The sequence below is a fragment of the Molothrus ater genome, chromosome 19, assembly GCF_012460135.2.
Source record: "Molothrus ater isolate BHLD 08-10-18 breed brown headed cowbird chromosome 19, BPBGC_Mater_1.1, whole genome shotgun sequence".
In the NCBI taxonomy this organism is placed as follows: domain Eukaryota; kingdom Metazoa; phylum Chordata; class Aves; order Passeriformes; family Icteridae; genus Molothrus; species Molothrus ater.
This window is the reverse complement of record NC_050496.2, coordinates 12,095,338-12,110,428: the sequence shown is the minus strand read 5'-3', so window position 1 is coordinate 12,110,428 and position 15,091 is coordinate 12,095,338. Positions and strand designations below refer to the sequence as shown.

General features: G+C 61.1%; 1 protein-coding gene across 6 annotated transcripts in view; it reads left to right on the top strand.

Annotated features, from left to right (window-relative positions):
• Nucleotides 1-15,043, top strand: part of BAIAP2 (BAR/IMD domain containing adaptor protein 2) — a 45,065-nt gene extending 30,022 nt beyond the window's left edge. The window contains exons 7-15 of one of the 6 annotated variants that reach the window (XM_036394568.2): nucleotides 2,375-2,527; nucleotides 4,682-4,909; nucleotides 6,393-6,594; nucleotides 7,030-7,231; nucleotides 7,312-7,380; nucleotides 7,580-7,742; nucleotides 7,960-8,058; nucleotides 9,389-9,423; nucleotides 13,602-15,042. In XM_036394568.2, coding sequence (XP_036250461.1) covers nucleotides 2,375-2,527; nucleotides 4,682-4,909; nucleotides 6,393-6,594; nucleotides 7,030-7,231; nucleotides 7,312-7,380; nucleotides 7,580-7,742; nucleotides 7,960-8,058; nucleotides 9,389-9,423; nucleotides 13,602-13,671 — 1,221 coding nt within the window. In that variant the 3' untranslated portion in view covers nucleotides 13,672-15,042. Of the gene's footprint in view, nucleotides 1-2,374; nucleotides 2,528-4,681; nucleotides 4,910-6,392; nucleotides 6,595-7,029; nucleotides 7,232-7,311; nucleotides 7,381-7,579; nucleotides 7,743-7,959; nucleotides 8,059-9,388; nucleotides 9,424-9,884; nucleotides 11,096-11,701; nucleotides 11,750-13,601 lie in introns of those variants that run through there. The other 5 variants (XM_036394565.2, XM_036394566.2, XM_036394563.2 and 2 more) reach the window with 5 other exon arrangements.
• The last annotated feature ends 48 nt before the right edge of the window (nucleotides 15,044-15,091 follow it).

The window sequence follows — 15,091 nt, the reverse complement described above, 5'->3', positions numbered from 1 at the left end:
GTGCCTCTGCCTTGGGGTGATGGTGTCAAAGCCTCCATCCCTTCCCCCTGTGTGTGCCCAGAGCCATCAGCTCAGCTCCCTTCGCTGATTCCTCCTCATGGCCACAGGCGTTCGCCCCGGATTTTCTCATTTTGGTGGGAAAAATTCTCTTTGAAATAGGGTTGCTGGTTGCAAAACGGGTTTTTAATCCATTTCTCACTGATGCTCTTTCCCTCACCCATGTTGGTGCAATGTGGGGAGGCCCAAAAGCTGCTGGCTCAGGCACGAGCTCTGCGCTGGGTTTTGCTCTCAGGGGGTGCTCAGAGCAGGGTGGGAGCCAGGAGCAGGTCCAGCCCCAAAATAATCCCCCTTTGAAGTCTGGGATGTCACTGAATCTTGCTGCTTTTGTTGGTTTGCTCCATTTTATGTATCTCTTAATAAATATTGTAGCATGCTAAAAATAACTGATAACCGTGAAGAAGCAGCAAAGCTGCTCTGGGCCCTGAATTTCCACTTTAATTTCCATCTCAGAGAAGCTTGGGCTGCCTGCAGCAGGTCCAGCCCTGCCTGGGCTGGGGCTGTTGTGGCCTCCCAGTGTCGTGGCGCTGCTGTCCCAGGGAAGAGGAGGTGGCAGGGAGGTGTCACAGTGTGGGACAGTGATGGGCAGGGGGTGCTGCTCCCCTGGTGCCCCATTGCAGGGCAATGGGATTCAGGGAGGACGAAGTGGCCGGGTCGGGGAGCTGGGGGCACCTCTGTGTCCAGGGAGGCTGGTGCTGTCCCTGGGGTCCCCTGTGCCACCTTTCCATCACACAGGGCAAAGCAGCTGGGGGTTCCCCCGTGTGCTGCTGCCGTGCCAGGTGCGGCGCTGGCAGAGCCCAGCGTGGCACAGCCGTGCTGGCACCATCACAGCAGAGCAGGAGCCAGCAGAGGAGCCTCCAGCTGCCAGCCTGGCAGGGCCACCGTGTCTGCCAGCCCAGGCTGTGGCACCTGGGAACACCCAGGGCATCCTGTGCCAGTGTGTGGCACTGCCCAGCCGCCCCTCTGTGTCCCTGTGGTAAACACAGGCTGAAGGCACTGCTGGCAGTTTCAGAGGCACTGGTGGCCCTGTGTGTGGCTGGGGCCTTGTGTGTGGCAGGGTCCCTGTGCCATCCCTCTGCACCCCTCTGTGTGGCAGGGTCCCCTTGGCACCCCTCTGTGTGTGGCAGGGTCCCCATGCCATCCCTCAGCATCCCTGTGTGTGGCAGGGTCCCCTTGGCACCCCTGTGTGTGGCAGGGTCCCCTTGGCACCCCTCTGTGTGTGACAGGTCCCCGTGCCATCCCTGTGTGTGGCAGGGTCCCCTTGGCACCCCTCTGTGTGGCAGGGTCCCCATGCCATCCCTCAGCATCCCTGTGTGTGACAGGTCCCCGTGCCATCCCTGTGTGTGGCAGGGTCCCCTTGACACCTCTGTGTGTGGCAGGGTCCCCTTGGCACTCCTGTGTGTGGCAGGGTCCCCATGCCATCCCTCAGCACCCCTGTGTGTGGCAGGGTCCCCTTGGCACCCCTCTGTGTGTGACAGGTCCCCGTGCCATCCCTGTGTGTGGCAGGGTCCCCTTGGCACTCCTGTGTGTGGCAGGGTCCCCATGCCATCCCTCAGCACCCCTGTGTGTGGCAGGGTCCCCGTGCCATCCTCAGCAGCGGGCAGGGACCCGGCACATCCCGGGCGATGCCAGAACAGGCTGGGATCTGCTCTGGTTTGTGCCAGGCTGAGCCGGGGGCTGAGGGAGCCCCTGCCAGTCCCGGGGCACCCCCGTGCCCGGTGCTGAGCGGGGGCTGCGGGTACAGCTCGTGCCGGGCACCCACGGCTGAGTCAGCTCTGCGTGGGGGCTGCCATGAGTAAGGGGCTGGGGGGGTGTGCAGGCACACGTGTGTGTCCCTGTGTCTGTCCCTGGGGGTGTGTCTGTCCCTGTGTCTGTCCCTGTGTGTGTCTGTCCCTGGGTGTATGTCCCTGGGTGTGTGTCCCTGTGTCTGTCCCTGTGTGTGTGTCCCGTGTGTGTCCCTGTGTCTGTCCCTGTCCCTGTGTCTGTCCCTGTGTGTGTGTCCTGTGTGTGTGTGTCCCTGTGTCTGTCCCTGTGTCTGTCCTGTGTGTGTGTCTGTCCCTGTGTGTGTGTCCCTGGGTGTGTGTGTGAGTCTGTCCCTGGGTGTGTGTCCCTGGGTGTGTGTCCCATGTGTGTGTCCCTGTGTCTGTCCCTGTGCCTGTCCCTGGGTGTGTCCTGTGTCTGTCCCTGTCCCTATGTCTGTCCCTGTCTCTGTGTCTGTCCCTGGTGTGTCCCTGGGTCCCTTCCACCCCTCTCCCTGCCCCTCCCCTGCCCCACAGCACTGCCAGCAGCCCCTTCCCTGCTCCTCTTTCTCTTGCAGTACATCGAAGCCATCAGCAACAAGCAAGGGGAGCTGGAGAACTACGTGTCTGATGGCTACAAGACAGCTCTGACAGAAGAGAGGAGACGCTTCTGCTTCCTGGTGGAGAAGCAGTGTGCAGTGGCCAAGAGCGCCATCACCTACCACGCCAAGGTGAGTGAGTGGCACCACCAGAGCCAGGCTGGCTGCCCTGGCACTGGGGCTGCTCCCAGCTCGAGCTGCACCCCATAGAACAGCCTGGGATCCCAAAAGCCTCAGCTGGTGCAGCCCCCCTACACACACACAGGGACAGGGACAGACACGGGGACACACACACAGGGACACACACACAGGGACAGACACACAGGGACACACACACAGGGACAGACACAGGGACACACACACAGGGACACACACACAGGGACAGACACACAGGGACACACACCGAGGGACAGACACAGGGACACACACACAGGGACACACACACAGGGACAGACACACAGGGACAGACACACAGGGACACACACCGAGGGACAGACACAGGGACAGACACACAGGGACACACACACAGGGACAGACAGGGACACACACGGGGACGGACACACAGGGACAGACACACAGGGACAGACACAGGGACACTCACACAGGGACACTCACACAGGGATACACACCGAGGGACAGACACAGGGACAGACACACAGGGACAGACACACAGGGACACACACACAGGGACACTCACACAGGGACACACACCGAGGGACAGACACAGGGACAGACACACAGGGACAGACACACAGGGACACACACCAAGGGACAGACACAGGGACAGACACACAGGGACACACACACAGGGACAGACAAAGGGATACACACACAGGGACAGACAGGGACACACACGGGGACGGACACACAGGGACACTCACACAGGGACAGACACAGGCACACTCACACAGGGACACTCACACAGGGATACACACACAGGGACACTCACACAGGGACACTCACACAGGGACACACACACAGGGACACACACTCAGGGACAGACCCAGGGAACGAGGGGGTGGTGACCAGCAGGTGACTCCAGGGAAGGTGCCCCAGCAGGAGCAGCTGCTTCAAATCCCTCCTGCCCATGGCTGCCCCTGGAGCAGGGCTGGAGCTGCCCCTGCCCGCCTGGGGAGCTGCAGCAGCTGCATGGAGCAGGATCCACCCAGACAGGGGCTGGTGCTGCTCCTGCAGCCTCGTGCTCCGTTCTGGTTGTTCCCCAGCACCGCCCTCCGTGGCTCACAGCAGCCATCTGTCACCACCACGCTTGGCACTGGAGCAGGAGAGGGAGCTGGCATTAGTCAGCTCTGTCCTGGCACATCCACAGCATGGATCCACGCTTGGATTGGCGAGCAGAGTGCAGGAGGGGAAAACCTCCTGGAGTGCAGCACCTCCCAGGGCTGGTGGCCAGCAGGAACCGAACAAAACCTTGCTGCAGCAGCACACACAGGCTGATTTTGCAGGAGGGACTTGGCTGGTGGCTTGTCCAGAGTGTGGTGTGTGTCCTGCTCAAAACTCCATAACCCTAACCCTAACCCTAACCCTGCTGCTGCCCGTGGCTCCTGCAGGATGCTCCACAGGATCATGAGGCTGGACCTGCTGCTGGTGTTGGGGAAATATGCAGGGACTTTGAAATTGGATGTAGAGAGGGTTTGATATGCAGAACCACATTTTGTCTCCAGATGAGGCAGAGCAGAGGCATCGGGTCACCCTTGGGAGTGACCTCGAGGGGGCTGGGGCATCTTCCCCCTCTGAGTCACACAAGGGGAAGTGCTGGTACATTCTGGGTGAATCAGGACAAGTTTGGCTCCACCTGTTTCCCCCTTGGAGCATGGTACTGCAGGCAGGGAGCAGTGGGGCTGGGATGGAGCACAGGGGCCTGGAGGCTGCTGGGGCTGAGCACCCCAAGGAAGCAGCTCCTCCCTGGGGATGTGGGGACAGCCTGGAGCATGGGCTGTGCCCTGCCAGGGTTTCAGCCTGGTTTTATTTCTCTGCTCCACATGGGGCCCAGCTCCCTGCGGCCTGGACATGCTGCACACAGGATATCTTGATGGGGAGAGATTGGATTACCTTTCCCTTCCCTCGTTCCCATTTTTCATGATTCCTGCCTGGCTCTGGTGCCACCAGAGCCTGGAAGCAGCACATCCCTGGGTGTTACCTTGCCTGTGCCACGCACAGAGCCATCGATCAGTCCCAGCTCAGCCCTGGCTCCGTGTGGTGCTGCCCAGGGAAGGGGGGCACACCAGCTGCACCCCTGTGCCCTCACACCTGGTTTTGCTCTTGCAGGGGAAGGAGATGCTGACACAGAAGCTGCCGCTGTGGCAGCAATCCTGCTCGGACCCCAACAAGATCCCGGAGCGCGCCATCCAGCTGATGCAGCAGATGGCTGCCAGCAGCAATGGCACCATCATGCCCAGCCCTCTGTCCACATCCAAGTCCAACCTCATCATCTCTGATCCCATCCCTGGTGCCAAACCTCTCCCTGTCCCCCCGGAGCTGGCACCTTTTGTAGGAGTAAGTATCCCTGTGCCAGAGCTGCCCTGCCCTCTGAGCAAAGCCGGAGGGACGAGCCCGGGCCGGTGTCACCGCTGTCCTCGGCAAGTTGTCCTTGGATGGGCTGTCACTGATGGCAGGGATGGCAGCTCTGGGCCATCCTGAGGTGTGGGGAGGAGCCTGACCTGGGCACGGGCAGCCTGTCCCACCCCATCCCACCAGGGTCACTGAGCTCTGCAGAACAGGGGCTCCCAGGAGCTGTTTGGGAACCCAGGAGCTGGACCTGCCTGTCCCACCCCATCCCACTGAGCTCTGGCAGAGCAGGGGCTCCCAGGCTCTGTTGGGGAACCCAGGAGCTGGACCTGCCTGTCCAGGCTGGTCCCCAAGCTGTGGGACTGAACCCAGGTACCCCAGTAACTGCAGGGAAAGGTCTGCAATGACCCGTGGGATGAAGGACCCTTCAGAAGAGGGTGTCCCACTGATGTGGGGACACGAGCTGAGCACAGAGCTCAGCAGGGAATTGGCAGGTCCAGGGGAGCTCAGAGCAGTAAGATACCATAGAGGAGACCCCACTGCTGCCCCAGAGCAGTTTGGTTTGGCTGGGAACTAAACCCAATGGGACAAAGCTCCGATTTGCCTCTGTCCCTGGAGCTGTGCCCCACTGGGGAGCTGCAGTGGGATTTCCCTGGAGCTGCACTGGGATTGCCCTGGAGCTGCACTGGGATTGCCCTGGAGCTTCAGGGATGTTCCTGGAGCTGCAGTGGGATTTCCCTGGAGCTGCAGTGGGATTTCCCTGGAGCTGCAGGGATGTTCCTGGAGCTGCAGGGATGTTCCTGGAGCTGCAGTGGGATTTCCCTGGAGCTGCAGGGATTTCCCTGGAGCTGCAGGGATTTCCCTGGAACTGCAGTGGGATTTCCCTGGAGCTGCAGGGATTTCCCTGGAACTGCAGTGGGATTGCCCTGGAGCTGCACTGGGATGTTCCTGGCACTGCAGGGCTGTCCCTGGAGCTGCAGGGATGTTCCTGGCGCTGCAGGGATGTTCCTGGCACTGCAGGGCTGTCCCTGGAGCTGCAGAGCTGTCCCTGGAGCTGCAGGGATGTTCCTGGAGCTGCAGGGCTGTCCCTGGAGCTGCAGGGATGTTCCTGGCGCTGCAGGGATGTTCCTGGCGCTGCAGGGATGTTCCTGGAGCTGCAGGGATGTTCCTGGAGCTGCAGGGCTGTCCCTGGAGCTGCAGGGATGTTCCTGGAGCTGCAGGGATGTTCCTGGCGCTGCAGGGATGTTCCTGGAGCTGCAGGGATGTTCCTGGAGCTGCAGGGATGTTCCTGGCGCTGCAGGGATGTTCCTGGAGCTGCAGGGATGTTCCTGGCGCTGCAGGGATGTTCCTGGCGCTGCAGGGATGTTCCTGGAGCTGCAGTGGGATTGCCCTGGCGCTGCAGGGATGTTCCTGGCGCTGCAGGGATGCCCTAAGGAAGCCCTCCGTGTCCCCCTCCCCTCCTCTCTCGCAGCGCATGTCGGCACAGGAGGCCATGCCGGTGATGAACGGAGTCTCGGGCTCTGACAGCGACGGGTACAACCACTGGTCTGAGATGAAGCCAGCACAGCCCAAATCTTTATCTCCTCCCCAGCCTCAGAAGCAGCTGAGTGACTCTTACTCCAATACACTCCCAGTTCGCAAAAACGTGGCGCCGAAAAACAGCTACGCCTCAGGTGAGGCCCCAGCCCCGCTGCCAGGGCCCTGGAGCTGCCTCTGCTGGACCCAGTGCCCACAGGGAGCCCCAGGGTGGGGATGGTTCTTGGGGGTGCTGCTGGTGGGGGGACAGTGACCACGCCATCCCTTTGGTGTCCAGTGCTGCTTGTGCCTCCTGAGCTCGGCGTTAGGAAATGCTGGAGCTGGGCTCTGCCCTGGGGTTTCACAGGATTTCCAGAAGGAAAATCTTGTGGAATGTGGCACAGGGAGCCTGCTCCCTTTGCCATGGCTGGTGGGTGATGCCGGGAGCTGCTCGCTGAGGGGGAAGGTGTGAGTCACACTGAAGGCTGTAGTACAACCACAACCTGGGCTGAAATAAGGAGGGGTGGGGACCTGTCCTGTGCCTGGGGATGGGGTGAAGGATTCGGGGCACCCACTGGTGTCTGTTCCCCCAGCTGAAAACAAGACACTGCCACGCTCCAGCTCCATGGCCGCCGGGCTCGAGAGGAACGGCCGGACGAGGGTGCAGGCGATTTTCTCTCACGCTGCCGGGGATAACAGCACCCTCCTGAGCTTCAAGGAGGGAGACCTCATCACCCTGCTGGTGCCCGAGGCCCGCGACGGCTGGCACTACGGAGAGAGCGAGAAAACCAAAATGTGAGTGAGCTGGCTGTCCTGGGGAGCAGCCTCATCTGGGACAAACCTGGGTTTGACTTCATGCCCCCTTTGCCTTTCAGGAGGGGCTGGTTTCCTTTCTCCTACACACGGGTCCTTGACAATGATGGCAGCGAGCGGGTCCACACCAGGTAGGAGCATCGTGTGGGGTGACAGGGTGTCCTTGGGATGGGAATTAGGAATTCCTTTGGAATAACAGCACAGTGGGGTGGTTGCTGGCTCTGGGGGGATGCCATGAGCGGATGGCAGATAGGTGGCCTGGGGGTCTCTGCAGATGGGTGGCCTGGGGGTCTCTGCACGGAGCTGACACCTCTGCTCTGGGCCCCCCAGCCTGCAGCAAGGGAAGAGCAGCAGCACTGGCAACCTGCTGGACAAGGATGACATCTCCATCCCGCCACCAGACTATGGCATGGCCTCCCAGGCCTTCCCAACACAGGGTGGCAACACCTTCAAGCAGCGGCCCTACAGCGTGGCCGTGCCCGCCTTCTCCCAGGTGAGCCTCTCCTGCCAGCTTCTCCCACTCTGGGGGGGTGTTTGAGCCCTGGGGGATGCTGGACAGATCCCTGGGCACTGTCCCTGCTGTGCTGGCAGGGGTTCTCAGCTCCTGTCCCACTGGGATGGGCTGGGGTGAGCGGGAGCGCTCCCGGTGCCGGCGCTGCGGATGCCTGGGGGTGCCAGGGCGGCTCTCCAACCTCTGTTCGTTGTTTTAGGACTACCTAATGCCCTATGGGTGTGCAATTAAAGACTATTCCAGTGGCCTCTGCCAAGCACCCTCCGCTCACTACAAGCCTTACACTAGGTCGACAGCTGTAAGTCCGACGCTTGCAATGTTTCCCTTGGGATTTATGGAAGTTTGGCTGTTTTGTGCCTGGTGATCCGCGTGCCTTGCCTGGACCTGCTCCTGCCCAGCACCTCTGCTGGGGTGAAGGGATGCAGGGAGCCCATGGATGGGGAGGAACAGGCAAGGCACGGGGGGCAGTGGCACAAAATGGCCCTGTAAAACCCCAAAGGACAACACTTGCCGACTCCATGGGAGTCTCCCACCAGAAACGGGCTGCTCACAGGCAGCTGGAGGTGTTTTCTCTGGCACGTGCCACTTCAAGCCGGTGACAGTCCCGTGGGGACACTGGGGCAGATCCTGGACAGGATTCCAGAGTGTCCAAAGCAAGCCCAGGGCTTCTTGGATAACAAGCCAGGGAGGATGCACAGCAGATGAGATCAGCATAACCCAGGAGCTACCAGTGTAGGGGAGTTCTCCCTCCACAATGTGCACAGTGGGATGAGCCACGCTGGCATCACATGCTGGCAGAGGGGAGAGGATGAGGAGGGAGAGAGAAGGGCAGTCAGCACCAACCCTTCCCAAGGCAGGTCAGATGGGATCTGGTCCTCTCTGCAGGGACTGGGGTGGAAGCAAAGTCCCACTTCTTGCTGTTTTGCTGGGGTTTTCCAGCAGGATTTGCTGCTGGGGTTGGTATTTTGGGACTGGGAGCATTCCTGGGAAGGTGGGAATGTGGGTCTCTGGTTGCTGGTGCATGGCCAGCTCAGAGGCCAGAGACTCCCCCTCTTTCCTGGAGCTTTCTCCATGTTTGTCATGGAGAGCAGAGCTGCTCCTGTTGTATCCCAGGGCAGGCCCTAGCTCAAGGAGGGATGTCCCTGAGGGATGTTCTCCAGGCCTGATCCCCACCTGCCCCTCAGTCCCTCCCTTCAAAGCCTGCTCAGCACCGGCCAAAGGAGAAAATGGTCCAAAACCCTGTGGGTTTCTGGTGGGAGTGAATACAGGCAACCCCTCTTTCCACAGAACATTTCACTGGTGTCTCTCAGTCGTGCAGCCCCTTTCCAACAGTCTCAGCAGCAGCCAGAGCTCTGTTCCTCACAGGGGCTGGGCAGAGCAGAGCAGGGCTCTCCCAGCAGTCGCTTTTCCATGTCTGGCCAGATAAATCCTCCAGGGAGTGGTGGAGCTTCACTCCCTGCTGTCTGAATCCCACTCCAATCATCTCCATACCTCCTTTTCCTCTCCAAATGCATCAGCTCTCGGCCCTGGGTCCTGATGCATTTTGGTTTGTCCGTGTGACCCTCCAGTGGCACCTGAGCAAACAGCCCACAGGTCCCTCACTGTGCTTCCTCCTCTCCTCCCCACAGGGTCTCGATGACTACGGGACGAGGTCCGTCAACAGGTAAGATGTCACCTTGCTGTCACATTCCCTGCGAACTGTTGGTGTTGGCTGTGGGCGAAGCCGTGGGGCTGTGTCCCCACAGGGGTCCCTGCATGGGCTCCCCGGGGACTGGCAGTGGCTGGGGTGGGGCCAGGTCTCATCTGTGAGATGGGGGGACGCAGCGGGGGCAGGTCCCAGGGCCAGCCTGGTGTCCCCAAGCTCGTGCTCCTCCAGAGAGTCGCGTCTCCCACCCTCCTCCTGGCTCACGCCTGGATAGGGAAGCCACGGAGAGCCCAGGCTCCCAGGCCTTTCCCCAGCACCTTCTCCATCCATCCCCTGTGCCTCGGAGCTGCCCTGTGGAGCTGCCCTGTCTCGCTCCTGGGGCTGGGTGGAGCCCGTGGCCGTGCAGGGTCCCGCCCGCGGTGCCGTGAGCTCGGTGCTGCCCCGCGGCCACTCTGGCATCTCTGTGCTTTGTTCCGCAGCGGCAGTGGCAGTTTGGTATCAACGGTGTGAGGACACCTGGGCTCGCAGCGGCCCCTTGCTGCTTGGAAGAGCTTTCTGCTTCTTTTCCCCCCCCTTTTTTTTTCCTTCCCTTTCGTTTCTCTTTCTCTACTTCTTTTGGATTTGAAACTCTTGTGATCTTCAAGGAAACCATGGTGCTTCTCACCCCTCCCCGGTGTTCACAGTGCCCTTGTTTCTGAAGCCTTTTTTGGAGCAGAAACTGCCGCCAGGTCTGTGCTCACAGCCCGGGCGCAGTTGTCACTTAGTGGGACCCGGTGTTTGTCCTCCCGTGTGATGTTAGCGATGCACTGTCCCCCCCAGGGGCCGCGCCGGCCGCCCCGCACGAGCCTGGACCAAACTCCCAGACTGGATCACATATGCATGGCCTCTGGTGTCCGTACTGTTACTGAGCATCCGGGATGCCCGCGCCCGGGATGCCGTTCCCGGAGGGGGGGCAGCGTCCCCGCGCCTCCCCCTGGGCCCGATCCGCTTCCATCCCTTGGGAGAAGCGGATGGCACAGAGCTCCCGCCCCGGGGAAAGGGCTGCTTCTGGGCTGGGGTCCCGCCGGCTGCGGGAACCCCCCCGGAAGGGTTACTCCTGGTTGTTTTATAAATATATATATATATATATTTTTTGTAGCAAGGTATTGTTACCTCACGCTAGGGCTGGGGCTCCGAGGGCTGCTCGCGTGCCCAAGCCAGGCTGGAGCGAGGCAGCCCCGGCAGTGCCCGGGGGGCTCCCAGTCCGCTCTGGGGGTCCCGCTCCACACTAGCCCGGCCGTAGCCCTCCCAGTGCCCGTGGCCGTCTCCACTGCAAAGCTGTTCACGCTTTTTTCTGATGTGATTTTTAAGACCTCTGACATTGCCTGTTTACTGGGACATTGCTGGCAATAGACCTCCCCCCCCACCCCCCGGACCAGTTTTTGGGTTATCTCCTCGCCTCCGGGCACACTGTTCTGAGCCCCTCCTGCATCGATGTCCGAATTTTGCTAAGGATTTTTAACCCAGGATATTTCACGATGAATGACTGAATGTAGAGGGGGAAAAAAACAAACCACAAAAAACACAAACCCAGCCTAGCAAAGCCTGTGTGGAGATTGTAAAGTGCTGAAAAACCTTTTTTTAAAAGCCAGAGAGAATTGTGCCCTGTACTGAGTTATTGTTTGAATAAAAGTTTTATTTATTGCATTGAGCTGGGCCTCGGTGTCTTTTTCGGCTGCCGTGCCTGCGTGCTGCCCTCACCGCCCGCATCGCCCACCGCGCGTTCCCAGGCCGTGTTTTTGTTCCCCGCTCCGTCCCTGGGGACGCTGCCTGTGCGCGCTCAGCCCCGCTGGCACTAAACAGCTTCGCTGAGCGGGAGCAGCGACAGCTGCTTTAGGGCCGGCTCCCCCTCGCTGAGCATCCCAGGGGTGATGCTGCCCCTGCTCCCGCATGCCAAGGCTCCGGCTGCGCTTTCCCGGCGCTGGGAAAGCGGCGGTGGCCGGCACAGAGGGGGGAAGGAAGCCGCCCCCTCCCTTCCGCAGCCCCCGCCGTGCCCGGCCGCCGCACTCCCACAGCTCCAGCTGGCCGTGCCCTTCCTTCCCCTCCTCACAGCACCAGCGACTCAATAAACACCACTTTTCCTCCTTTTTCTTCTTTTTCCTCCTGTTTCCTCTGCCTGCCGGCGCTGCGTGCGGGGTGGCCAGCGGGCTCTCGGGCCACCGGCCGGCTCGTGGCCTTAAGTCTCTCCTTAACCACGACCTTCTGTTCCCATCAAGCGTCCCGGCGTCCTCCAACCTGCCTTCTGTTTCCCTTGCAGCCCCGATGTTGAAGTGGCCAGGTTTTGAGGTGGCCCTGCCCGTAGTTAGTAAGTGACGGCGTCGCGGGGCCGAGCCCTGGGTGCGCTGGGCAGCGGGTGAGGCCGCGGGGCTGCGCGGGGACGGTGCCACCGCTCTGCTTCCCGCCTCGCCGTCCCCTCCCTGCGTCACCACCGCTTGTCCCCGAGCTCCGGGGCTCCCCGGCTGCCTGTGCTGCTCGCCCCGCTGCCGTGGCTGCTGCGCTTGCCGGGATGCTGAGCTGCTCTGCCCCCTCTGCCCGTAACCGGCTCTTTGGTTGTAGGTGTCCGCCGGCCCCAGCCCTGCCCGCACTAACCGCAGGTTTTTTGAGCAGCTTTTTTTGTTGTAGACTCGTCCCAGGAGGCTCCTGGTCCTGGCCCCAGGGATGGGATGCAGGAGCCTTCCCAGGAGTCGAGAGCCTCCTCCTCGCTGGCACTGCAGAGCCTGGAGAGCTCCTTCCCCGTTTCTCTTTGATCCATGAGCTGCTTTCCCTGGAGCTGCGGGCTCCATCCCAGTGGCTCTTCTCAGCCAGTACAGAAAGAGTTAAATGAGCCCCGGGTGACTCATCAAAGCAACTTTTCCTCTCCCTCCAGTCCTAGAATCTATTTTGGCATCTTGGGAGGGAAAGTGATCTAAGCAGCTGCATTAATTAGGTGTGAAATTAATTACCCTATTTTTAAGCAAAAGTCATTTATCTTTTAAGGAAAGAAAAAGCGAATGTGGAGAGCTGAGGGATGGCAGAGATGGGGCCTGGGGCTGACAGTGAGACCCTGTCCCAGAGGGGCGCAGGTCCCAGCATCTTCCTTCTGCTCTGGGAGATGGTTGGGGACATCCCAAAGCTTCTGGGGACATCCCAAAGCTGCTCGGTGCAGGTGCACATGGTAACCACAGCACTTTACCTGAACCCCCCTCAGGGGTAGCAGGGCTGTGCCCCCACGGTGGGTGTCCAGCCGAGGCCCAGCTGTGGGACCTGGCATGGGGAGCTGTGGCCATTGCTCCCACTGGGCACAGAAGGATTGTGTGGCTCCTGGGGAGGGCTGGGGGCAGTGGGCAGATGAGACAGAGGGGCTGCAGGGAGGCCAGGGGGTGCTTGGTGGCTCCCCAGGCAGCCAGAGGGACCCCAGAGCTGCCCACACCCCCTGGGAATTAACTCCTGCTGGGAGAGGACAGAGGGGCCCTCCTGGAGAAGGGGTAAGGATGCTCCCCATGCCAAGGGAATCCTTGCACCCTGTCCTGGCCAGGTTGACGATGGCAGCAGGAGGGTGCTGGGGACACCCCAGGTAGGTGAAACCCAAGGTCAGCCAGTCTGGGCTCTGGACTCTGACAAGCTCATCCAGCTGTCCTTAGTCTCCCACACTCTTCCTCTTGGATATTAACTTCCCCAGAGGCAGCACAAGGGCTCTGCAGGGAGCTGCCAGCTCTGCCCTTGGCCAGCAGTGAAGCCATAACCCCCTGCTCCAGGGCTGGGTGATCCCACAGCGCTCCCACCTGTGGGAACTGTTGGAATCCAGCCTTGGAGGAGGCTGGAGCAGCTTCATCAGCCCTGGCCCCCCTGGCATCCCCAGCTCTAGGCTGGAGGAGAGCGAGGTAGGAGAACGTCCCCCTGCAGCTGGGCTTGGCTCATCTCTGACCATGGCTTAGCTGGGAGAGGAGCAGAGTTGTGGGGGCAGCTCAGGGAGTGGGGACAGCTGAGGACTGGGGGCAGCTCAGGGAGTGGGGCAGCTGGGCTGGGGGCTCCACAAGGCAGAGCATTTCCAGTTTAAGCCCTCTCCAAACGCTGCTGGTTCTGGGGTCTCGCCAGTCTCGCTCGCTGTGCCGGTGCCCTGTCCTCTCCAGGCCTCCACACCCTGTTAACTCTTCCTTCCTCTTCCTCTTCCTCCACAGGAACCCCTTTGCCAACGTCCAGCTGAAGCCAACGGTGACAAACGACCGCTCGGCCCCGCTCATCAGCTGATCCAGGAGCGCTGGCACCGCGTGGCACTCGCCACCTCCTCATCCTCCTCATCCTCCTCATCCTCCTCATCCTCCTCCTCGCTGCTGCATGTCCAGCTTCCCAGGACTCCATTTCTAGGCGGAATTTATTAATCCTGCTGCTTTGAAAGCCAAAGGCTCAAGCTAGTGCCCTAGTTCTCTCTTCTCTAGCCTCCCTCGGTGGCAGGGGGCCACAGCGCTGCCGTGTCACCTGTCCCCTGCCTGTGCTGAGTGTGGTGGCACTTCCCGGAGTCAGGGCAGCGTGTCCCAGAGCTGGGCTGGCTCCCAGGCCCAGCAGCAGCTTGCTATGGGTGGGGAAATGAGCTCAGCTGGAGAACAACTCTCCGTGGGCTCACGGTGCTCAGGGGGCAGCAAGGCAGAGAGGGCACGGTCCCCCTGCCCAGACGAGAGGGACCCCCAGGCCAGGCAGGACACGGGGACACCCCCAGGCCAGGCAGGACACCCTGGGCACGCCAAGGCACGGTGGGTGGCACAGGCAGCTCCCAGGCTCCCACCAGACCCCGGTGCCCACGCCATGGCCCGGGCTGGGACAGGGCAGGGGGTGCCAGCACTGCAGCCCCCGCTGGGACGGGGTCAGCTCCGCTCCCAGAGCTCCTGCTGTGCCAGGGCTCAGGGTGCTGTAGGGAATTACGGTACTGCTGTAAAATATAAGCTAGGAAAAAACCACTGCTGGAGGCAGGGCAGTGTGGGAGTGAGCCTTGGGGTGCCCCTGCTCCCTGCAGACAGGAGCTCCCATCCGGACCTCTTGCTTGGCTGTTTGCTCTTCCTCTATTCGTAGGGCTGCATGAGAGAGAGATAGAGATAAATATATATAAATATATATACACACACACTTGCTAAGCTTACTGCTGGGGGTGCCCACGAGCAAGGTGGCTCCCACAGCCCTTCCCGCAGCTCTTGAGTGACCAGGGTCACATCCTTGCTCCACAAACAGGGAGAAGAGGTTTCCAGGCAGGAACTGTGTCTCCCATGGCTGAGGGCTCGAACCCGAACAGAGTTTTTGCTTTTTCCGTTGTATCTGTCCTTTTGCACTCTCTGATCACTGGTGCAGCATGTCCTGGTGCCCACAGCCCGGGCAGGGGGTGCTTGGCTGGGCACTGGGGAGGGCACGGAGCGTCCCCGGCCCACGGGGCTCGGTCCCAGTCGGACGTGGTGGCTCATCTCTCCTGTGTCCCCTCTGATGGGTTTCTCCAGCTCCACTGCAGGAAAACAGCTTCACCTGTGACTGCCCAGGCTCCAGCTCTGCACAAGGGCTCCCAGCTCCATGATGTGCCTCCTCTTCCTCTCCCAGGGCTGGAGCAGATGGCTGGGGGGCGGATGGGGCAGGGGTGAGGGAAAGGGCTCTGCTGGGGGCTGGGGCAGTGGGTGGGAGAGGGCTGGGG